This window comes from Pezoporus occidentalis, unplaced genomic scaffold (assembly GCF_034315485.1).
Source record: "Pezoporus occidentalis ecotype Australia unplaced genomic scaffold, CSIRO_AGI_Poc_V1 ctg98, whole genome shotgun sequence".
NCBI lineage: Eukaryota > Metazoa > Chordata > Aves > Psittaciformes > Psittacidae > Pezoporus > Pezoporus occidentalis.
The window spans coordinates 3,648,692-3,673,609 of record NW_026916347.1 but is presented as its reverse complement, the minus strand read 5'-3'; the positions used below and the strand labels follow the sequence as shown (position 1 = coordinate 3,673,609).

General features: G+C 38.9%; 1 protein-coding gene and 3 long non-coding RNA genes across 7 annotated transcripts in view; 2 read left to right on the top strand and 2 right to left on the bottom strand.

Moving 5' to 3' along the window:
* LOC134157607 (uncharacterized) overlaps positions 1 to 7,064 on the bottom strand; it is a 35,520-nt gene extending 28,456 nt beyond the window's left edge. Inside the window, exon 1 of the long non-coding RNA XR_009962391.1 lies at positions 6,874 to 7,064. This is a non-coding gene — a long non-coding RNA (uncharacterized LOC134157607). The remainder of the gene's footprint in view (positions 1 to 6,873) is intronic.
* LOC134157605 (uncharacterized) lies at positions 438 to 5,412 on the top strand. Its single transcript, XR_009962388.1, has 2 exons — positions 438 to 1,324; positions 3,989 to 5,412. It is a non-coding gene; the product is annotated as an uncharacterized LOC134157605 (long non-coding RNA).
* A 6,744-nt stretch (positions 7,065 to 13,808) lies between the features above and the next one.
* LOC134157604 (uncharacterized) lies at positions 13,809 to 15,820 on the top strand. The gene is made up of 2 exons (XR_009962387.1): positions 13,809 to 15,143; positions 15,663 to 15,820. It is a non-coding gene; the product is annotated as an uncharacterized LOC134157604 (long non-coding RNA).
* The window catches only part of PCGF5 (polycomb group ring finger 5), a 39,037-nt gene continuing 28,605 nt past the window's right edge, over positions 14,487 to 24,918 (bottom strand). For all 4 annotated transcript variants that reach the window (XM_062606711.1, XM_062606710.1, XM_062606709.1 and 1 more), the window contains one exon: positions 14,487 to 24,127. In XM_062606711.1, the coding sequence (XP_062462695.1) occupies positions 24,080 to 24,127 (48 nt within the window). In that variant the 3' untranslated portion in view covers positions 14,487 to 24,079. The remainder of the gene's footprint in view (positions 24,128 to 24,918) is intronic.

Genomic DNA, 24,918 nt, shown 5'->3' with positions numbered 1-24,918 from the left:
CTGAGCATGTCCAGACTAAAAAGTCATTACAGCCAAACTTACACATCCTCAGAAGCAGCTAGTATCACTAAGTACTGAAATGAACAATACTGTCATCAGAAGCTTCTTGAACAGACAACCTTTAGATTAATGGGGAAATTGGAAAATGGTATAAAACTAGCTTTTCCTTATACTGGAGGGCATTTCTTATGCTTAGTTGCACTAATAATACCTAACCCCTTGAAATGCTCCTCCTTTCAGAGAAACATTGGGGTCCTTGCAAAGGGGAATTCAGACCAACAGACACAGGGGGTGCATGTGTGTGAGGAATGGAAAAGAGAAAAAAAGATACAAGGAACATCAAGAATGACTTATGCAAGATTCAAGTACCTGATCACAGGCTCCCTTTGCTTGGTTGCCTCCTAGCACTGGAAAGAAGTCAGTTTGACAGATACTTCTTCCATTTCGCAATGCTCAGGTGCCCTGACCTGCATCACTTTGTACATCGAGAACTGTCTCAGCTCAGACAGAGCAGAGAAGCTCAGCATCCAGTTCTGCTTCAACCTGCTCTACGCCCAGACAGATACCATGGTGGTGCTTGTCTGCCAGGTGCAGACAGATACCATGATGTCTTGTAGAACAGAGGATGAGGTAGGGTCCTCTTAATTCATTACAAGTCTGATGCTTGCTGCTTCTGTCTAGGGGCACGAAAGCTGTGATTCTGAGCAGGATGTCTGTCACTAGGTGACAGGTTTATCCTCCCTGAAGCAATACTCCTCATCCCACCTTCTGAAGCCTTGACACTGTTCAGGGAAGCACTTGCCATACTCAGGGCACTCCAGTGCAAGCAGAGAATTCTGGTTACTGTCTCTGCTGCCAGAAATGCTTGCATATATTACTGTTTAATTGCCAAACACAACTCATCTTAGGGGCAGGAACCACAGCTCACAACTCCCCCTTCCTCACAAGTGCCCTAAGCATTAGCTTACAGTCCTGCAGCTTTTTTGTTTCTTTGTATTCATGCTTTTAATTAATTTTGGTTTGGTGGCACACATTCAAGAGGAGAGGGGAAGGGTGTTCTTTCAGGATAAGCGGTTGCCTTGAAAATAGGACGTGTGGATTTGAATTCTCTCAGATTGAGAAAGGAACTGAATGTAAATCTCCTGCTTTCTATGCACAGGCTGTAACCACCCACTGCTGGGAAAGGTGCACACCTGACACACCCAGCAAGCCATACCCAGCTCCTTGAAGGAATGCACCTTGGAAGCGTCCCCAGGGCAGAGCCAGGACCAAGTTCCAGCAGGAAGGCTTCTCCCTGAAGCTTGAAGTAGGACATTTCACTTAGGTAATTATTTGGGCAACTTCTTGCTGAGCATATAGACTTGGCACAACCCTTTCCTCGGTCTTTTTGACTGCTAGACTCAAATGTTAGGGAAAAAAAAATAAGTGATTTTGTCTAACAATCACTATGATCAAACTGGTGCTTTCTGGATTGAGCCAACATGTACAAGCACTACACTGACCTTACAGCTCGGGTAAAATGGTCTCATACTTGATTCAGCTACTTGTTTGGCTGAAAAGCACTTTCCTCCCTGTCGTGGTTTAAGCCCAGCTGCCACACAGCTGCTCTCTCACTTCCCCCCTTCCTCCCCACCCCACTTCTGGAAGGATGGAAAGGAGAATTGAAAGAATGTAACTCCCACGGGTTGAGATAAGAACAGTCCAGTAACTAAGGTATAACACAAATCACTGCTGCTGCCACCAATAATAATAGTGATAAGGGACATAAATAACAAGGGAAGAGAATACAACCGCTCACCACCTGCCAACCGATACCCAGCCCAACCCGAGCAGTGATCTAGCCCTTCTGGGTAACTGCCCCCAGTTTATATAGTGGGCATGACGTGCTGTGGTATGGAATATCTCTTTGGTCAGTTTGGGTCAGGTGTTCTGAGTCTGCTTCCTCCCAGCTTCCCCTCCTCCCTGGCAGAGCATGAGACTCACAAAGTCCTTGGCCAAACCAAAACATTACTGAGCAACAACTAAAAATTTCGGTGTTATCAGCACTGTTCCCAGGCTGAAAGTCAAAACCACAGCGCTGCACCAGCTACTAAGAAGGAAAAAAATTACTGCTACTGCTGAACCCAGGACACCCCCATAACTTCTTTTCATGCAATGTTGGCACCAGGTCTGGGTTACTCAGAGCTCATCAAACTGCCAAAAAGCTGGCTGAGGGCATGATCTTTCTGCAAAAATGTCAAGCGATATTCACAAAGTGGGCTTAGATCATGTGCTGAGTCTCGTAGGCTACTGTGAAGGTCTCAAATGATGACCACTTCAGGCATCCATAGCAAAGGCCTAGGAGCTGGAGAGGCTGTGACCCTGCCAGTCCTTTAAAGCCAACAGCCCTGTGTGCCAAACATCAAAAGAATCTGAAATAAGTTACCATGTTACATCATGTTGATTCAACACAAATACACATATTTTCACTTCAGCTTTTCCTGTGCTTTGAGAAAAGTGCAACCAAAAGACCCCAAAACAAACTATGAAATGGAGTATGCCCAAACGCCTCCTACGTTTTGCTACTTTCAGTTGATTTACACTAACAGGATTTTTAGAAGTTCAACCTACCACCACTGTCCTGCAATAATTACTCAGACTGTGGTTACATACACAGCCTTATTTTCCTTCTCGGCCCAGAGTGAATGATTCAGCATTGCGTGTTTCATAGTCTGAGTCATAAATGTTGAAATTGATTACACAGAGGAATTGGAGCAGTCTTTCACTTTGCTTGCTTAAAGATCTACTGAAATTCATTGAGACATTTACAGTTCCCATGAAACTTGGGCTTCTAACTTGAAGCTTTTTATTTTTTACCACCCACTGTCAGGACAGCAGCTCCAAGGCTGCAATACATGTTCAGAAACCGCAAGAACACTGAAAACCCCTGGTATTTAATGAGGGGGAGTATGTGATGAACAGTGCTTAAGCTGGCTTTCTTCTAGCAGTAAACAGGTATTACCAGAACACAGGCATATGCTAATCCTCAGTGCTGCGTAACCCCAGCGAGAGCCCCCGTTCCTTTGCCTACAAAGAATTTTAGTATTTAATAAAGTTTCTGTTTACTGAAATTACCTCCTTTAGCTCTCCAGCACCTCTGGGTAGCAGAATAATGCAGTTAGAGCCCCCCAACCCTTTCTGTTCCAGGATGAACAAACCCACCACCCCCTTAGCTCTTCTTTTGTTGTATGCTCAGCCTCCTCCTCAGTCCCCCCATTTTAATGGCTCACCATTGAATTAACCTATTTGTCAATAACTGCACTTGATTAAAACAACGTGCTGGTCTTGCTATTGGAAGTAAGCCCAAATACATGAGAGTGCAGGATGAAAGACAATATAGCGTGTTGGTTTTGGCTTTTGATTGTTTGTTTGGTTTGGGTTGTTTTTTAATTATTTTATTTATTTTTATTTAATTTATTTTTATTTTAAAGGTGGGATTTTGTTTCTCGCATATGGAACCAGTTGTGGTCAACTCAGCAAGAGTCATTTGTTCCTCTGTTGAAGTCTGTACAGAGCTGGAGTAAATCTACTACAGGAAATGCAGCAAAGCCAGGGTTATTTGTTCTTCATACACGTGTAACTGACTTGATCCCTCTACACCAAATCCAATGCCAAAGCAGATTAATGTTTGCTATTTTGGAACAGAGATCTGGAGTGATACTTTTCTCACTTCCCTTTAACAGCCTCAGGACAGGAGCTAGCTACTATCTAGCTAGCGTGTAACAGAAAGGGCGCAGCTCAAGGCAATGTGGCTAGTGTAAGAAGAGCGCTAGCAATACCTACTTCAAATTCTGAATATGCTGCCAGTGGAAGATGTTAGGAATTTATAAACACGGTGGCCATTTAATGGTTGTGGTACATTAGATACAGTAGTGCAGATCTTCATCCATCTGCAAGTACTGTGCAAATGTTTTATGCAATACTTAATTATTTTCTTTTCTTCTGCAAGCTGATGGGCACTGAAATGGAGGCTTTGGGGCAGACCAAAGGAGCTGATGGATCAACCTCAGCAGCCTGCTCATTACACTTCCTACATGACCAGGACTGGGCAGGATTTTCTGCACAGCATGTTCCTGTTCCCCAGCCTCACAAGGCAAATTAAAGTACATCCAATTAAGACACAGAGGAAGCTTCAGCTAGAAGGAAATAACCTAATTTGTATTTCACTAGGACATGAGGGTGATACATCCATCTTTATTAAAGCAAACAGAAAAAGGATAACAATGCTCTACAGTCCAGGGCCACAACACAACCCTTACTGTAAATAGAGGGTTTAAATATTATTCTTAGAAGGATCATCTTTTAAAGAGTTGCCAGAACCCTCACTGTCCAGTACTAATGTCCTCTGACATGTGGGCAGTTGTATTTGTTTAAATGATTTGGGTTTGTGACAACCTTTGTCCCCAGTGAAGGGTCATCCCCAACACACCCCATTATAGTTTGCTGTGCGTATTTCACACCTTGCAATCCTTCCTTTGCTGGTCATTTTTGCAGCACTATATTTCAATACTGCTCTCATCAACTGGTTTCCTGTCATAACCTTAGGAATCATATAATTGTTTAGGTTGGAAGACATTTAAGATCACCAAGTCCAACTGCAAACCTAACACTGCCAAGTCCAGCACTAACCATGTCTCTGCATGCATCTACATGTCTTTTAACCACCTCCAGGGAAGGTGACTCCACCACTTCCCTGGGCAGCCTGTTCCAATGCTTGACAACCCTTTTGGTGAAGGAATTTTTTCCAATATCCAATCTAAACTTTCCCTGGTGCAGCTTGAGGCTGTTTCCTCTCTCCCTGGACTGTATTCCACCATCTCCCAGTTGCAGAACAGTTTCATGAAGAGGAGCACGGATGTGAGGGAAATCAGTGCCCACCAAGAGGGAAGAGACGTGCACATGCTGATGCCTGGGCACAGCCACATCACTTGGTCCTTCCCAGTGCTGTGTAGTTGCTCAGCAAAGCAGTAGGGCTTGCTTTGCTTACTGCATGCATTTTCAAAAGAGGACTACTACTGCTGTTAGAGATGTCTATACCACACAGCAGGGTGGGAAGGGATTTGCAGTGAAAGTGAGTAACACTGTTGTAAACCTTTTATAACTTCCCGCCTAAGGCCTCAAAGCATTTCCCAGCTGCTACTGTAGTCGCAGGAGCTCCCCAGAACATGGCATTCCTGAGCACGGGGGCTCCCACAGCATACCCAGAGTGGCTGCTCACCCCTATGACATCTTAATGTGAACTCCTTTCTGGTGCTGAGATGTTTTGGTTTTAGCTCTGGCCGGGAACATTTTGGTTGCATCAGTGCAGAGCTATTCTGTTCCATGGGCAGCCTCCCAGACTAATGCATGAGATTTAAAAGCTTACTTAGTAAATATCAGATTTCATATTGTTTTAGCTACCATTTCCCACCCCAGTTCCAGGGCCAAGCACAAAAGCAAGGATGTAACTTTGCATCCAATTGCTGCCAGTCTCCTCTCCCACCCTTCCCTCTCCCAGAGTTTCCAAACAGCAATCATTATCACTTCCCCAGCAGTCACTCTAACCTCACATCATCATAAAGCCAAGCGAGGCCATGGCATCTCTTCAGGAACACAAGAGAAAATGAGACCCAAGACATCCACGAACTAGCAGTAGAAGGTAGAAACTATTTCAGTCTGCTCCTGGGTTTAAAGAGCCAGCTGCCCGGACAAAAGACTATTGAAAATGTCCTCCACAAAGACCCACAGCAAATGAGAAAGGTCAGTGGTGGCAAAGCTGCTAAAGAGACACTAACCGTAGCTAATTAAATGGGCTGCTGCCTAGCAGTCTGAAACCCAAGCATTTGTCTGAGATAGTTTAATTTTAATTCTCTGAGACTTTGCCAGCCTTGCGTACTTTGCTGATGTAGTTCCTATAAGACAAAGATGTTTCTTTTCCTTTCTGTCATTATTCATACCTTGAATGCAACACTGTGTTCTCCTTTAGGTCTTTTTTTTCTAGGAAAAGTAGGTGAAGGTAGGTAAAGGATAGAACTGCAAAACCTCACCTACCGGCCATTAGTGGACACTTATGAATATAATTTGCAGGTGCACAAACATTTCAGTGCAAATTTTTTCATTAGGAAATGTTTTAGCATTTGAAATGGCCACTTCCAACATTTTCCTGATTGATTTTTCAGTTCAAAATTAAGCAAGATTCCTGTTAGGGCCATTTTAGCTTGCCGTCTCCAAGTCAGCATGTCTCCCCTTTCTAGCATGTCTCTGTTCGTTCCCTGCTGCAGATAAACTGGGGGATTTGCGTGCTATTTTCTCAGTGACTCATTTTCCAAATATGGCCATTTAACAAATATTATTTCTGCAGGCAGCCATCCCCTTCAGATCCTTTATAAAGGAAATTACTCAATCAATAAAGTTAATTTTCACTCCCCCCTGAAGCAGCCACCTACCCCAGCAGATGTTCAGAAACAGGCTAGAACAAAGCCGGAAACCTCCTCAGATCCAAGCATCTCTTGCCAAAGTCCTCCTGCAGCTAAGGTTGAAATTAATACTTTTTCTATAATAGGAAGCAGTGCAGAGAGCAAGACCATGTTCTGCTGCTTTAATTATTGAACAAAATTTAACAGCAGTAATGAGCTCTGGTCCATTCTCACTATGCTTTGAGTCAACCCACTTCCACTATAGATAGTGTTTTCATGTTGAAACAAATTCAAAGGTGACATTAACCCTAACTAGGTGTCTGTGCACAGCACAAATTACCACAGTTCTGAAATCAGTCCAGTGGGACAGAGGAGCTGGTCTCATTGCCCTGTTTCATCCCAGGAGGAGGTCCATACTGGAAAGAGAGGAAAGCCTTACCTGAAGATCCTGAGGAAATCTTGGAGCCACGTTACTTCAGCTTCGGTGTGGATGTCACTGGGGACACCCTCAAAACTTCTTGAGTAGGGTCTGTTTTTGCAAACCTGCAACCTGTGGCAAGTAACACACAATAGCATTAACCACAGGAGGAAAATACAGAACAACAGTCTTTCTACATCTCTTTTGTTTACAATAAGAAAACCAAGGTTCAGTATCACATACACTAAAAACATGATCTTGGGATCTAATTAATCTGCTTTACATGAATATGATGTTCAGGAGCAAGTCCAGAATTAAGCTAAGAAAGCTTAGAATTAGGTTGTTCTCCAGAAGGTTCTTACCTGGTCCTTGCCACATGCAATCTCCCTGATCCCAACATGCTGGTAAAGTGAGCACAGAAGTTATCCCCAGTTTGAACATCCTTGGGAATGTTCATCACACTGGGGTAGAAGGGGCACTAACACCCTTAAGCAGGATCTAGTGAGTGCATTAGCTGGCCTTAGATAAAGTTTGGAACAAGACAGGAAAATGAAGGTTTAAATTTAAAATTTAATTAAAAATGTAAAAAAAAAATAGAGTAGTTCTCAGGCATAATATCAAGACACTAACAACTGAAGCAGGCCTCCAGAGAGGCAGGGGGCATGGCACGGAGGGAAATAAAAAGGAAAAAACATCACTCAGTTATGGAAAAGGGGGTTTTGTGATTTCTTGAGTGAAATAAATATTATGAAGTGACTCAGAAGTGCAGTACCAATGTAGAGCATGATGTAAGAGAGGTGTAAAAGACCTGGGACCAATGATTATAAGCCTTTGATACGAAGCTAAAACCAAAGTAAAAATACTGTGAATGCTTTGGTGTTATGCTAATAAGGAAGGAGCAATTGAGTGCTAGGACAGCTTTGCATTTAGTCCTTAGCATCTGCATGTACCTGTGAGTGCTGGCTTTTCCATCCTCCTGACATAACCAGCACGAGGAGAAACAGTTGCAAAGAAATAAACCACTGCAATTTCAAGCAGAGCTGTTGCTATTAAAAGGGCAAAGACATTTTAACGACGATCACAGTAAAATCTTCTGTAAGATGTGCTAAGTCAGTATCTCATTTGATCCAACCTGAAAGGATAGAAACTGGTAACCCAATGCAGCTGGCTTCTCAGGCGGGACTTCTGGTGCTGAGGGCAAATAGAATAGTCACAGTTGCTGGTAAATCAATGGCAAAAGCTCATGGCTCCACAAGATCACTGACTGCTTGAGTTGAATTGGTAACAAGAAATCATGAGCAAAATCCTTCCACGATTTAAATAAATGTCTGTGATGTGTCATACGTAATGAGTATAAAATGTGGAGGTCCGCCACATTCCTACCAACAGCTTCTGAAATGAGTAACTCTTTGCTTATTGCAGAGTGCCAGGTCAATTTACCTTAGTTTTTCTACACAGCATGAATGCTATCAGAAGAGTCCTGCTCCAGCTGCATCACCTGTTGAAAATAATAGAACCTGGAGATTAAGGATGCCTTTAGAAATCTTTACCACATAAGAGAGCTGGAGCTGCAGTGGTGTTTGGTGTGTCATGACGGCTGGGTCAGCAGCCACTCTGTTTGACTAATACCAAGCTCCTAAAGGTCAGGGCTGATGACAGACTGCACACAGATGGAACTTCCAAACCTTAAGATAACTCTCTACACCTCCTCCCAGCTAGAACAGCTGATCTACAGCAGCTGTCTCCTGCATTTAAGCTCAGTTTTTGCCTAACCACTACAAAGGTACTATTTACAGTTAAAAATCCTGACTTGGACATGTCTGAGACAAAGGAGTGGCTGCCATGGACAGATCGTTAACAGCAGTAAATTCTATGCTAACAGCTTCAGGCTCAACTATTCCTTTGTACAGGAAGAAGGACAGATATTAATGCACATGGAGAACATCTATAAAACCCCTAACAAGCTCCTTTTTATTTTTATTCAGCTTTTCTTGGCTTGCACTGTCATGTAAAATCCAATGAGTTGCTTTTTAAATCTTCCGTAGTTTTTCTATTTAATTAGACATTTTCCAGTCACAGAATCCTCTTTCTTTTGCTGCTGCCATATTTGCAGTTTCTCCATGCTGCTGAAGGACTTGGTGCTAAGGGAGGAGCTTTGCCTTCTGGCCTTCCAGTATTGAGTTTTACCATTAAATTTAGGGCTTTTGGGAAATCGGCAAAAACTAATTTTTCTTTGAATGCAAAGAACAAACTCTCCATATGCATTCCACCCTTGAGAAAAGCACTTGGTGTGGGTGAAAGCTAAACAAGTATGGACAGCCACGGAGGAACTTTTCCTCCCATTCCTTGGGATTTATTCTTTTGCCCTATGTCTCAGTCTGGAACCTGGGCCTTGCATACATCCCCACTGTTCTGCTGATAGCACTGAGCTGTGTTGCTGCTCTCCATTCTTACTCAGAACCACTTCAGCATAGGGGCATTGCTGATTATTTGTGGAAGTCAGGGAAAATCTTTCCACCTCCCTTTGTGAATTTGGTAGAAGCAAGACTGGAGCATCTAAAATGCTGCTTGGAAGGAATCTATGTCACTTTGAGCATTCTTAATGCAACCTTCATGGGTCATCACTCACCAAAGCTGGATATTTTCTCTTCTAAATATTACTGACGCATGAAGAGATACAAATTCAGTTCACCTTCAGTTCCTCAAATTAGAAATGTGTATGTGCCTTGTGGTCTGTTGCATTAGAGGTGTTTGTACCTGTAGGCTTTTAGAGATGTGTATAATTGATTCCGTACTGAAGTGGAAAAAACACATTTGACTTACAGAGTAAATGGAAACAATCATCAGCCTCTGTGGAGACCATGTTTAGATAAGTTCTCTCTGCAGCAGACTACAACTATGCTTTTGCTCTTGGGACATGGTATCTTTCCTTAGAAGCTATTAATAGCACGAAGTACTATCTACTGCTTACCTTCTCACAAAAATGTTTTATCTTCACAACTGTGCACTCCTTAACATGTTATTTTCTACCACTACCATTCCAAAATAAATATTCTTATTTCAGGGGTTGCTTGCTGGCAAATAAAAGCAGACCAGATAATATAGCTGCTTCAAAGCTGATGGCTTTCCTTCCCATGACCTATGCTCCCAAGTATTTAGCAACAAGAAACCTGTGAATCTACAAGGTCAATTTCTTTAGTAATGCCTAATGTTGGACTGCAAACAGTAGCTGGAACTAAATCTAAGCTTCCTAATAATAAAATGTGAGTATGTTTAGAAAACATGGTCGTATCTGTCATTTATTTTAACTTCAGGCATGGCTTAGCAGCAATTAGTAAGATGGGTGATATCAAAAATGTATTTATTGGTGAGAGGTAATATACACTGAAATACAGTTTTTGATATATAACCCATGGGCAAACATTCCTTCATATGGTGCTGTGACGCTACATGTTTGGAAACTCTTGGCCTGACCTGCTGCTGTGCAATCGAGAGAGCTGAGAACTGTGAGATCTGAAGACTGAATTTCTCACAGGCTATTCAACTTTGATTTTAGCCAGTCTCCTCCTGTGACTAGCAGAAGATGACATCAGAATAAAGAAAATTAGTATATAGCCCTCTCCCTTAGAAAGATCAGGTAGTCTTTACCACCACATCCACCCCCTGCTCAAAATTCAGCAGTGATTATGAGGAACTTAAAAGAATTCAGCTTCTCTTCAGCTTCTTTAAGCAGTGATTACTGTAGTTTCCCAATGTTGGGAAATGAGCCTGTATTAAGACTCGTAGTGGTGGAGCATTTTGCTCTGTGTTTCCTGATGAAACAATTTTTTTTACTCCTAAGAATTTGTCTGCCATAGAACAGATCTTGGCCAGGAGCTGCAGGCAGAAATAAGAGCGATTGCAGATGGTAAGCAGCTCACCCTGCAGTCACTGAAAGGGTTTTTCTGGGTACTTTTCTCCAGTCAGGGGACAGACCTGAATTGATTTAGAATTCTGATTTCACATTACTGTTACCTTGAAAACTTATCTTTCAGTTGCAGCTGTATTATTTTCTTGTGCTAAGTTGCTCTATTTTACTTTCACCTATGGCCACGTTGCCATGGCAAAGTCACTCCTGCATGTGTATGTTTTAAATACATAACCAGCAAAGCACTGTGGATTCCTTTGACAGCTATTACCTGTGCAGATCCATGCCTTTTCTTTTCCCCTCTTGTTCCATGGATTTTCATTACTACAGAACAACCTGACCTGAACATTTGCAGAAAGAGAAAGGGCCTAGAAGAAGTCAGTGAAACTGCTGTTTAACATCATAAAGCAATTAACACTGGAGATGAAGAAAGGATAGAGTACAGGTGCTAGTCTGGATCCTGTTTGCCTCCAAGGGGTAACCATTGCAAGTAGATCCTTTTTTCTTTCCTTAAAAATGGATTCAACTCAGAGAAAATGAATGCTGTCCAGATAGCCAATTCTGGATGCTGTACCATAGAAAATGTATGCAACTGTTTAATATATGCATTAGAAAACCTAAGACATAGTCTATACACAATATAGTCAATATAGTAGCTTTTACAATAGATAGTGGGAGATCCATTATTTTCAGCTATGATAGCACTCCTCAGATGTGCACAAGTGCCATTTTTTGCAATGATAAAATTCTTTTATGTCAAGGCTGGTGACAGTCAAATTGTTCACACAAACCACATTCAAGTTACTGTGTTCAATTTTGTAAGTCCTGCGGAATTAGGCCAGTAGACCCTTATATCAGAATAATTTATCTCTTAACATGAGTCATGCATTATCTGTCTCAGAAGAGATCATTACATCTGCTGTTCAAAGCCATTTTTCTGCTGGGAGTTATTCACAAGTAATGAGGTGGTTTACAAATTCAACATCATAAACCAGTGAAGCATAGGAGCTGCAGTGAACTTCCTGAGACCACCTTTTAGGATCTTCAGAAACCTTGAGGTCGGATGAAACACAAGGACAAGAGGAGCACCCAGTTCTCTTTATGTCCGCATCACTTTTAGTAGTTTACAGGGAGGAGCATGGAATAAAGCACATTATAGAAAGCAGTGGAGATAAAATTATACCACTTTGAGAAATATATGGGCAGAAAAACTAAGGGAAGAATACAGGCTAATACAAGATTTGCCAGTTCTACAGATGTACTAGGACATTGAAGTCTGTTGAAGCTACTGGCAGCAGAACTGGAAGTCTGCAGGGGCACTGTCACATACATCTTGTTCATCTTCAGTCACCAAAGGATGACATTAAATCCAAGGAATTTATAGTCTCCAAAACTGGTATTAAGTAAAGCTTTTCTTAAGAACAGGTTCGTTATTGTAATTATTTACCATATCTATAAATGCACTTACTGTATTTATTTGTGTACTGCACGAAAAGGACAGAGCTTCACCTATAGTTTAGAAAAGATGTACAGAGTGTTTTTGAATATAAGAGTGTTTTCTCTTCCTGTGTTAGTTTAATGGGATGGATGCCAATGCTTTTATGAATTATGAATGCAGCAGTCTTCTTTCCAAATGAGGATGTTGGAAGTCTGCCACTGGAATGAGGTGCTCGTATTACATACTGCCAGCAAATTTCTGTTTCTTTAATGAAAACTAGATTACTAAAGCACTTTTCTTTTGACAAACATTACTCTTGCCTATAATGATGTTTCATAGCATACTCTCCTCTAGAATAAAAGAGAAAAAGTAATCAGGATAGAAAACAATTTGAATCACAGTTCTAATAGGGAAATTCATATGTTGTTCCCCTAATGTAAATAGCTATTTGTATACCACCTACTTTCCTCCTTCATTAGAACATAATCCAGGTTGATGACTGATCAGGCATTTGTTACTAGTCCTATGCATGTTTTTTCCCCCCACAAGGATTCTCTTTTTAGCTACCTGAAACAAAGTAGTTATTAAAAACAATTTAAATACCAATATTTTTAATTGAAATCTTGCTGAGAAAACATTGCTCGCTATTTAGGGTCAGAATTTTGCACTTAAATACAATTCAATTTCTGTTTCATAAAGAATGTAGTAGCATTATATAGAAGCATTATGCAAAGTTTGGGTTTTTTTTCCATTGACTCTCAAGAACACTTTTAGAAGAAAGGAGAGTATTAGTCTATGACCGTTGACAAATCTGGAGTTCAAATATTCAACATAAGAAAGGGTCAAAGAAAGCCAGTGAGGTTGCACTGCTCCTGCTGCCCAGGTTACAAGGCAGCCAATGATGCCACAACTGCTCTTTGCCTATGTATCAGCAAATGGCAACACTACTAACAAATCCCATGGACAATGAGTTTCATTTATTACTAGGTACATATTGCAATATATTATATACACCTTCATTTTGTTTTCACAAGCAATTGTTAACTTTTTCGGCTAACATCAAGAAGGATCTTACAAGAGGATACACTATTTGTCTCTGGTCATTTTAATTCAATCTGCAATCCTTTCTATCATTTCCAAATGTGAACCACACCTCGGATCTCCTGTGGTGGTGCTGCAGGTTTCACAGCAGCATCTCAGATAAAAGGTATGAGTTTGTTGGGGCTGTTCAGCCTGGAGAAGAGAAGGCTGCATGGAGACCTCATAGCAGCCTTCCAGTATCTGAAGGGGGCCTATAGGGATGCTGGGGAGGGACTCTTCTTTAGGGATGTACTGATAGTACAGGGGGTAATGGGTTAAAACTTAAACAGGGGAAGTTTAGACCGGATATAAGGAGGAAGATTTTTACTGTAAGGGTGGTGAGGCACTGGAATGGGTTGCCCAGGGAAGTTGTTGAATGCTTCATCCCTGGCGGTGTTCAAGGCCAGGCTGGACAGAGCCTTGGGTGAGATGGTTTAGTGTGAGGTGTCCCTGCCCATGGCAGGGGGGTTGGAACTACATGATCTTAAGGTCCTTTCCAACCCTAACTATTCTATGATTCTATGATTCTTGAATAACAGCTCTCCCTCCACTGTTTTTCTTTGCAATAACTCAGTATATAGTATGAGGACTGCTGGTTCACACCAAGGGCTCATTTATAAGGATATCCTCTAGCTTCCAATTTGCATCCACATTACGTTACCTTAGAGTTAAAAACCCCAACAACATTGAAAAGGGTAATCAAAGATAATTGCATAGAACAATAAATACCAGTGAAACCATATTAACTCAGTAAAGCATCAAAAAGAGAGAGAGCAGAAAGGAAAAAATAAATCTGACATGATAAAACCCAGTGAAATTAAGTAAACACCCCCCCCCCCCCAAAAAAAAAAAACCTGGCAGAAGCTCTAAGGGATTGTTTAAGCACTGAAATGTACTTTAAAAATAAAAGCATCCAATACAGTTTCCCTGTGTAACACACCTGGCTGTATATTGCAAACAGGGTGCCAAATTCAGTAAACTTCAGTGTTAGGCAGGCTTTGCACCCACAAAAATCATGAAACACTCTCTATAGCATTAATGAGAACAAAACTAGGCCATGTAAGTATATTCTGATTTTTCTGTAAGGCAAAATATTACTGCATTCCATTTTCTAGTCTGCATTTCTGTCAGCTGACAGTATGCCTGCACGATTAAGATATAAAGCTAATAAATGTTTTAATTCGAATATTATTACAAACTAGAGAGAAGTCAGATAAAACCAGAGATTTTTTATTGCACAAAATAAATTATATAGAAACAATGCAACAAAACAACTCGTATTGTAGGCTGCACAACAGATGTTACAACATGAATATATTTATTGCTTTGAGAAAGGAGCAATTCAGTGCTAGTAAGCAGATTAGTTATACTTCTTGCTCATCTAGATTTTTCATAAAATTAATCCAGCTGGGCTAGAGGCATCTTGCAGCATATCGGTCAGATCAAATTGTCACTTGTTTTCCACTGTTACAAAGGTGCTGTGAACATTCTTGACATTAGCATGGATCAATTTCATGTCACCAGTACTGAGCCATACAGGTAGTTACATATTTAGAACCGTCATTACATATCAGTATAGTTATGTTCAAAACAAAAGGTCCATTTACACAGTTTGCATGAGCCGTTGTTCTAAAATAAATCTTGCTTGCAAATGTTGATGCAGCTTTGAACAGGCACACTTCACTCTACATCAAGAGGCAGGACACCCCTGACTATCAGCACTTCCCTTACCTAATTGCAAAACTGCTCACTGATGTTAACTCAGTAATAGGTGTCTCATTTTTTCCAGGGCCACACTCAGCTTCTAAGGACTGTAGCACGGACTAAAAAAAAAACAAAACAACGTCATTCCTTTGGTAGAACAGGGTGAAATTTACAGTGCTTTTGAAAAATACTTCAATCCAGAACATATTTGGTTCTTTAAAAGATATAAGGCTGCAATACTGGTATTGTACTCAGCTCATAAGGGCTTAAGTTTTTAAACGGCTACTTTGTGGACTCTGAGATGTTGACTCCCAACAACAAATAAAGAAATCAGCTCTTAACTGAAGTTAAAAAAATTGACAGTATTCAAATAATAAACCACATCAAAATCTGATCACCTGCAAATCTTTGTGAAGCATGCATATTAATGAGATAGTGCCATTACAAGTGTTGATAGTTGAGGGAAATTCTCCTCCCAATTTGACAATTAATGCAAGCTGAATTCTACTGCTAGAGTACATATTCAATGCAAACCTTATTTTCTTATGGGAAGGTTAAATCATAAGATTAAATTTCAACAATATTAGCCACCCATGAAAGGAAATTCAGTGAGGAAGTGGGAACTCTGGGTCATTCCAAGTCTCACTTACAAAGATAACTAAAGAAAGTAACTCCACTGAGGTCAGGCTGAAGAGCTTAACTCTAGTGTCAGGCCCATGGAGCAGACCCCTGTAGAATCCCACTGAAATAAGTAAACACATTTTGGATTGTATAATAATAACTACAAACAAATGTGGTGGCTACTTTTTACTGTATTTCAAGAAAATTCTTTGCTTTAATGTTTGTTTGTTGCTGTTTTTTTCCCTGAAACTGTTAATGCACTACGTTGAATCAAAATACAGCTGAGTGAGGTTGCAAACAACTGCAAAATATTACAAGAAATGAGCTATTCTGATTTTTAAAAATACTATTTGTACAAATGCTCAGAAACCTTACAGATGCAATCATGGTCCATGCATGTACCCAGCAGTAGTTTCCTTTGTAAGGAAAGTATTAAACTTGACCAATTTGGTGTAGTTTTTCCATCCGGGAAGCTGCCGTGAAATTTTGCCACAATTTTCTGAAAGTGTTTACAAGCACAATAAGATTCAACTGAATAACCAAAGATACCCTGAAACATCCATTAAAACACAAACATCACAAAAAATATTAGTATTCTTTATAATTATTATGAAGTAGAAATGTTATAAGGCAGGATGAAGCTAATATCAAAGATGAAAACCAGCACCACCGGTCTATGTTTTTCAATTAGCTTTCTGATCGGACAGCAAATATATTATCATAGTCAGATACAATTGATTAAGAAATGCATTTAGCCCAGCTGTACTAACTATACAGCTTCACACAGAATAAACATTCCATAAATCAACAGAAAATGCATTTGAGCACAAAAAATAAAAATATGTAAGTGATTCTCTAAGCAGCATTTTGTTTTCTTTTTTCCTTTTTTTTTCCAAAACATTAACATAGATAGATATTGGACTGATTAAATATCTACAAGTGCTTTTCCTTTACAAAAATACATATATTCTTAATAGTAGGATAGACTGTCATTAACAATGACCTGTGTTTTTTTCACTTCAATTTGAATGATTTATATGCTAAATTTTACAACCACAAAAAGGTTTAGTTGTAATATGATGTTACCACTTTTGACAAAAAGCTTAAAACATTTTATATTTTAAAAGAAATTAGCAACATAACATCACAATATGTTCTATGAGCTCCTAAGTACTGTGAGGGCTGCTTTATTTAAAACTGGTAACTACTGATCAAATGCAAGGAAGCATTAGAACATTATTACTGCTCACCGTAGGCTCCTTTCTTAATTGTAACTTGGATCACAGCTTATATAAGGACACTTAGGCCCCCATCCCTAAAAAAATCCATTGAGAGTAACTCTTTATCATCTCTTCAGTAGCCTGGAACATCCAACAATTCAGGCTTTGCATTAATTTTAAAAAATGCAAAATATTTTCCTTTCAATAGTTAAGTCTGCAATAAGGGAAAAAATGATGCATTGCTTCATGTTTATTCTAAGAAGCTTGTATTTGAGAAAAAAAAAATACGATCAGTAAGTTTTTAGAATGAAATACTGTAGTCAGCTAAACAATTAAACTGTCCTATTACTTTCCAGTTTAGTTAATCACTATCCTGGAAAAGGAAATAAAGACATTTGTATTTCTTCATTCTTTCTATTACACACTGCACAAGTAAAATAACCAACTTCTTGCTAATCAATAGTCTGATGTCAAGGACAGCGATGCCATTTGCTAAAAAAATATCTATAAAAATCTGTATAACATACTTAACAACTTCTCATTATCCTCCCAGTCTGTCCTTTCCACCCTCCAAAATATCACTGAACTACAACTAGAAAACCCCAAAGTAGCTTGGTGAATATTTTGTGCTTTGGAAGGTTTACAGGATTGACAGCGCACTGAAGTTTTTTGTTAGTTCACGGGCCAGGTATAGCAGACACATCAGTAATGCAAGCCTTTGTGCTTCTCACTGGGAACATGAGCTACGACTCAAAGAGCTACTCTGTTAACTCAACCTTTAGGCTACTCCTGCTGGCTTTTTTCCTTTCCTATTTTGTCCTGGAAACTGCTACGCGTGCCTAACCTTTCAGCTTGGTGACACAGGCAGCTACCACCGGTTAAGCTCTGCTTGACTGATTCCAGGTGCAACTCTAGACCACTGTATTCCAAGTCAGTTTCTGGGTGGCTTTACCTTTGGTATTAAATAGGTCCCTTAAAACTATTAGGCAATCAGATTATCCATAAAAATAGTTTATTAAAAAAAAACCCAAACTTTTTTTAACGAACAAAACTAAGTATCTGACAACAAACAGTAATTTTAAATCAATTAGTATGGGATTATTTTTCAGAAAAAAGGGAGAGTGTTTCATTTTACTGCATCAAGGTTAATGAGAGAACAGCAAAAAAGTCTACTATACTCAATGTTATACAAACCAGAATTTTAGGAGTAGAATACCATCATAAAATATATGCCTTGCACTTTGATAATAAACATCTTTACTACAAATCAATTATTAATACAAACCTCAGTATTTTGACTAGCAGCACAAATGTTTTACTGTTGCAGTAATGTTGTATAGCAACTTACTCTCAACTTGTACTTCGCTTTCCACTCACTGTCATGAAGAAAAAGGAAAATGCACAGTAACTACTTTGTTCACCTCATCCTGTCAACTGTCACATTATTAACCTTGTTAGAAGCATTTGCTAAAAATACATATAGAAGTTACTTCAAAGAAAACTACATTTAATGGTTCAGATAAACATGTGAAGTCAAAATGATGCCTCTCTTTGGTTGAAATTAATGTGATGACAAAAACTTCCACTTGCAGACATCTTTCATTCTAGACTGTTTCCTCTATCCTGTGCCTACAGAACTGGGCCTTTTACTGCAATTACAAAAGATAGCCTAGACATTTCCACCTGTCCACACAGCTCCTCCATTTCACTACTACACTCCAAAACTGTACAGATCTAAATTGTGAGCTAGAGAATGAAACAATGTCCTTACTCGATTGTAGCAGCTACCTAAATTCAGAGGATTTATGGCACATACCTTGGATGGAAGAATCTGTCAGGAATTAATTAATTAATCATTTTCTTATGCTGAAATCTGATGTTTTAATTTGCTCTACAGCCAGAGTAGATGGTAACTTAAAAAATGCACAGATCTGCTTATATATTACCATAAATATATTTATGGTAATAAATATATTACAAGATCATTTTTTGGAGGACATCCTTCCAGAAGGATGTTTCAGCTGAGGTCTGAAGGCCTGACTATCCATATATGATAAAACTAGTGGTAAATGCACAGTTGGAGGCTTTTCACATTTCCTTTAGGGTGAATCAATCCCCTTGTGTCTTGGAACACATCCTGGAACATGCTCCAGTAGACTGCAAGCACTCCTCAAAGAAGTGTCTTTAGCTGAACACCTCATGGAAGCATTAACTTGCTCAAACTAGGTAGAAAAGATTCAAACTGCAGAACTGTGAAAACTTTGCTGAAATCCGCAAGAGCTGCTTGGTGAATGAAACCTATGAGCTGACTCCTCCTGTGCAATTTCTCCTTTATAACTCCTCAGTGTTTTTACTTGGTGGGCATTAAATAGCGTGGTGTATAGGAATGGGCAAAAGATGTGTCAGAACCTAGAATTAATTACAGGACAGAGAGTGCCTGAATAGACATTTTAACTGAGATAACAATAAATTAACATAGCATGAAGTACAATGAGGGCAAATATTCTGCATGATATATGCATTTTTGATGGAAGCAGACACCTTTAACCTGGCTAGGTTAAGTGAAGAAACTGGATCAAGCTCTTGATTTAAACATCTCTGTTTATATATTCATTGTGGATAAGAATATGTGTTTTAACTGCCTTTAGTCTTTTCCAGGATAAAAATGAGTTTGATCAGTCCATGTAATTGACCAGTATTTTATGTAGCCCCTCTATAAACAGTGCTCAATCTGTTTATTTTGAGACACAGGGCTTGCTTTGAACAACGATTTGTTCTCTAGTATTTCTAGCAGGCACAGTGGCTGTCTGAGCTGGAAGCTATTCCTTATGTTGCAAGTCTTCACAAGAATATTTGTGGGGAGTGAATGCTTCTTGGTGTTTTCAGTGATATAAAAATGCAAAAAAACCCCACAAAAGGGACAATACAACTCAGCGATTGATTCAATGAAAGGACTAAACCCTGGCCTATGTTGTTATTTTAGAAAACAGCAGAGAAGGAAAAATTGTTTACTTTTCTTACAAAGTCATGTCTAACAATTATACATGGGAGAGATGAGATGGAACTCTGGACCATTGCCTTGTCTGCAGCAGGGAACAACAGCCTAGCTTATATCTAAAAGGAATATGATCAATCTCTTTTCTCCTGCAGATATACTGGAACAGTTTTTGACAACTGCAGAAGAGAAAAGTCAAGTCGAACTGTTGAAACCTACGTAGAAAAAGACAAGAGATTCAGAATTCAAGGGTTCTGCATTCAGAAAATGAAATAATTCACATAAAAAAGTAATTCTTTTCATAATAGTTTCTACTGAGAGAGGGTTTTTTGTTCAATTTTAAATTATGTTACAGAACACATTTCTTTTTCTGCTTGTTTCCCATGAAAGAAAGCTTCTCAATACAGCATGTTTATGAAATATTCTTGCTGAAACTATTCAGATCATAGATAAAATACAGAAGCAAATATTACCCTGCCAAATGCAAATAATGGGCTTAAAATGTATTAATAACCAGGCACTTTGCTTTACATAACATTTTCAGTAAAGTCAAAGTAATACTTTTTGTCTTTTTTTTTTTGCATAATAACTGCAAGCTAGCTGATTATGCACAATATAGCGCTGCATACTCCTAGGACCCAAATCGTAGAAGCTTTCATGTGAACAGTACCTACTATAGTGATGAGTCACTTAAGATTATTGTAGTAATCTTATTTGGTATTTCATCCAAATAAAAATATGTTTCTAGGACTAGGCCCTTAGCTATGAGCAGTGTAGTAATGCGTGGTGGAAGATACATTTCTTGATTAACCATCTCATTCCATACCATTTAAGATATTACAGGATCTCATCTGTAAATTCTAATTTATGTTTCATTCCTAGACAAATGCAGCACACAGCTAAGCTCAACAAAAAGTTACTTATGACTTTCATTAATGAGTTACTCCAGAGTTAAAATCAGATAGAAGGTTTTCACTTTTACGGTAAAAAAAAAAACCGAACACCAAATCTACTAAATAAGAGATGGCAAGGTTAGGTAGTAGTGTGTAATTTTTTAGGTCTTCTTCCTCTACAGCTAGGTACTGCCAATATGGGAAAGCCATAGAAACATAGTGGCAGCAACACTTATTTTATATTCTTATTCTTTACAAGCATGCCGTTATGACACTTTGTCATGGAAATGCTCAGAAAGTGTGACTGTATACAGTCATCTGCTCTAAGATGGCATATGGTGCAGTTTTAATGGAATGCTTAGGTACTCATCTCACTTTACCCCATCTTTGGCACACACAGAAATCTATAGACACATTAGCATATTCCTATCCTGTTCAGATACTCCTAATTGGCACAGATGAATTAAATATGCATATCTGTAGACACATGGCACATATGTAGTATATGGGAGAGAAACATCCTGTAAAGAAGGCAAAGCCTGTGTCACACAAGCTGCCCAGTTAAGATACATACTTCACTGGCACTTTACTGCTACAAAACCTATTAAATTGTAACAGCATTCAGGCACTGTGCCATCAAATCAGAAATGCATGAAGTGTAGGTGGCTAGATCATATGCATTTAATGCCATGATTCTCAGCTGGGAACATTAAATTGTATCTGTCTGTATATTCCATGCTTAAAATGAAGATTTGCCTTCTGCAATCTAGCTTTTAAGTTGCATCAAGATAATATCATGAACTAAACCAGTACCCATGTCCAATCAAAAGAATTCATGGTTCTCTGAATTGTGAATACAGAAAGCCATTAAACAGTCAAATCTTCTACTAGTTGCCATTGAGAAAACAGTATAAAGTAGTCCTGTTTCAGGGGTCTGTTGGGTGGATGAAAACTTCTGTGTAAGGTAACTTAAAATGGATTAAAAATCGATGGTTTTCTCCTTTTAAAACAAGTTTGCTCAAACTTGTCAAAACAGTAAGCACAACTGTTGAGAAAAAAAATGTCCCCTGAACCAAGCAGAAATCATACTTAAGTGTACTACCATTAGTTTTGTGATAAACTGAAATAAGCGTTTTATGTCAAGTGACTCTACAGTGAAGATTCTGGTATAAAAACACGTGAAATATATAAAAACTGTAAGGTGTCATTTGTATGTGCATGTAAGTATTTACAAATAATATCTTATTTCTACTGTACAAAACAACTGTGTATACTAAAGAGAAGAATGCTTTGCAATTAGAATGCATGCTCTGCTCTTCCAAGCTGCTCCGTGAGGAGGACCTCTGTACACACAAAGAATCTCTGCTTCCCTACAGATTCTGCAGAGAAGGGCCCTCCCTACACGGAGTATCTTCTTGTTTCTGTCAAGTAGCACATCATAGACTGGGTGGGCAAAAAGATGACCGTTTCCTGCAGCCAGCACATGCACCTATCTACAGTGTGGGCAAAGCAGTGCCTGTAACAGTCAGCACACTATGCCTGCAGTAAGGAGCAGCAGCTGCCTTGACATTTTGCTAGCCCAGGTTTCACTGGCATCTGCACAATATGTGCAACCTTGACCTGCAATGGCAGGTTTCCTAAACAGACTGCTACTGACTGCATCTTTATTTCTGCATGTCACATGGGCTTTGGAGTGCAAGGGTAGAATTCAACCCAACTACATATGGATTCCTCAAGTCATCAATGCTAGAACTCCTAATAACATTAGAGGGGGCAGATTTATCCAGAGCATGCTTAGTTCTCCTACAGAAACATACTAAGGTACATGAACAAAAATTCACAAAGGAGTTACAGCCTTGCATCTATTTTTTTTATACTTGATCCCAAAATAGAATTTTCACTTTGTCTTACCTAAGGAGAATTAGTTCACTCTATTCTAGCTTCTGAAAAACTGATTTGGCTCCTTTTTGCTGTATGCAAAAGGCCTCACAAAGTAAATTGTTATCTATGATACTAGCAGGTGTGCATTAAATAGAAATTACATAAAAGTAAGTATCTCCATAGAATTTAAAGTGAAAAGCTCAACTGAATTTTAAGCAAAGACAACAGAAGACTACAGAAGACATATGCATTACCATGCTCCCTGCAACACTACCAGAAACCCCAATAAACGTTCTACACTAGAACCATCACGCTTGCAATACCTAAGGCAACAATCACTTTATCCAGCACTAACAGGTCTTAGAAAAATAATGACCTGAACAATTATTTTGGTCAGACTGCTTATCTTCAGTATTGCATTACCTCTAATTTCATGGAAATATTTTATGATGTGACTTTAACTAATGAAAAATTCTGTAATGAATTCTAATCTCCAGGTAGTCACAAGAGATATAGAATGTAATTAAAGCTATATGTTATTTTTGTCTTATATACCTCCAACTAATCTTAAAAGGAAATGCCTACTATGAAAGGCAATAATTATGTCAAATTTTGCCTTTGTTGTGGTCTTCTAGTGAAATTTATTTGTTTCATAGACATCTACATTATTTTTAACTTCATTTTTTAGGGAGGGTTTATTAGAAGAAATGTAATCTGACCAGAAGATATTTTCCAAAATTAGCTAGTATCCCAAATTCCAGTCTTTAGGGAAACCACAGAAAAGTGCAATCACAAAGGCTGCGATGCTTTTAAGCAATATTAGCAGAATCTATTTAGAAGATTTTAAATTACCATTTTGAATCACCATGTTCTACATCTCTTGCTAAGGTAATTAATCTTCATTCACTGCAAAAGGACTGTTGCACACTCATGAGTGAGCTATACCTGGACCCATGAGAAACTTACCAAGAAAAAAGTAGTGGCCCAATAACCACTTTTCTAAATATATTTTCTATACAAAATATTTTCAAGGTATAATCCTTAGTTATTTGTACAGTACTCTATGGTTTAAACAACAATATCCAGTAAAATAGTAAGCGTGTGAAACTGCAACACCACATGGAATGAGCACTCTGCCATTTTGCTAGTGTAATCAATATTAGGACCAGAAAAATTTTCTAACACGCAAGCAAAAAATGTTCCATAGTTTTTGAATCTCGACTGTACACGTCATGATTTTGGCTATGATTTGCAGCACACTCGTAAGAAATATCTTATGCACATTTCAGTAGCAGAATGGCACTTGGCTTGCTCTAATAAAAACAACAGAGATGCAACTGACAATTTTAAGAAAGACAATGTCCTTATTTGCATGCTGAAAATCTGGTTGTGTCCCCCCCTAATCCAGGCACATCCATTCATTGTGCAATCTGTCGATGGGTAAACAAATAGTGCAGGATTCATCTCAGTGGGATCTGGCCCTTTGGTCTAACCGAAGTCAATTCTAGGTCGATACTGAAGTACCATAGGGTAAGACTGAAAACAAAAGCAAGAGAAAAACAACAACACACACAGACAAGAAAAAATGAAGACATAATTCATAAAAAATAATAGTAAAATGCAGTTAAAGATTGCCTTAACAGCCAGAGATTACCAGTGTGTATGACAATCAGTTTTATTTATATAAATTAACTCTATATATTACAACAGTTAAATTCCTACCCATAGTTCATAATCCATATTCAATCTCTAAGTCAGTCAGTTGTAGTTATTTGTAATTAATATAAAACTCCTGTATATGCTTTTATATATTTTGTGATTGTTTTGATTTTGAGACATGTACTCAGAGGGCTCAAACAACTGCTCTTCTTTCTGTGTTGCTGTGTTTGAGAAAAAGCAATCTTGAAATTTTATACTTTCTAAACCAAAGTCTATTAACAGATGATGTACCTGGTTTGATTTTAATAGATACACAGATTCATCGCTATACTAGTAGTCAGCACTAGTTAACGGGAGCCAGTATTAAAAAGAAAGATAAGAAAGGTCAAATAGCCGTCAGCTGATTTTCTGAGAGCTGAGGCTAACTTCTCCCACAAATCCAAATCTTCAACTTCAGATCTATTGATACATTTTTATTAGTTCTTACCAGAAAAAAAAAAAGGGGGGGGGGGGGGAGGGCAAATAAACTACTTGGATCCCTGAATTGGACAAAACTGTTGTGGAAGGGGAGGCAAGAATAGGTGGGCTTCCAGAAAACGCTCTGAGTGCTTGTTGCTGTGAAGTCCTCTTTTACTAAACGTCTTATTTTTTTCAGTCTGTTAGCATTT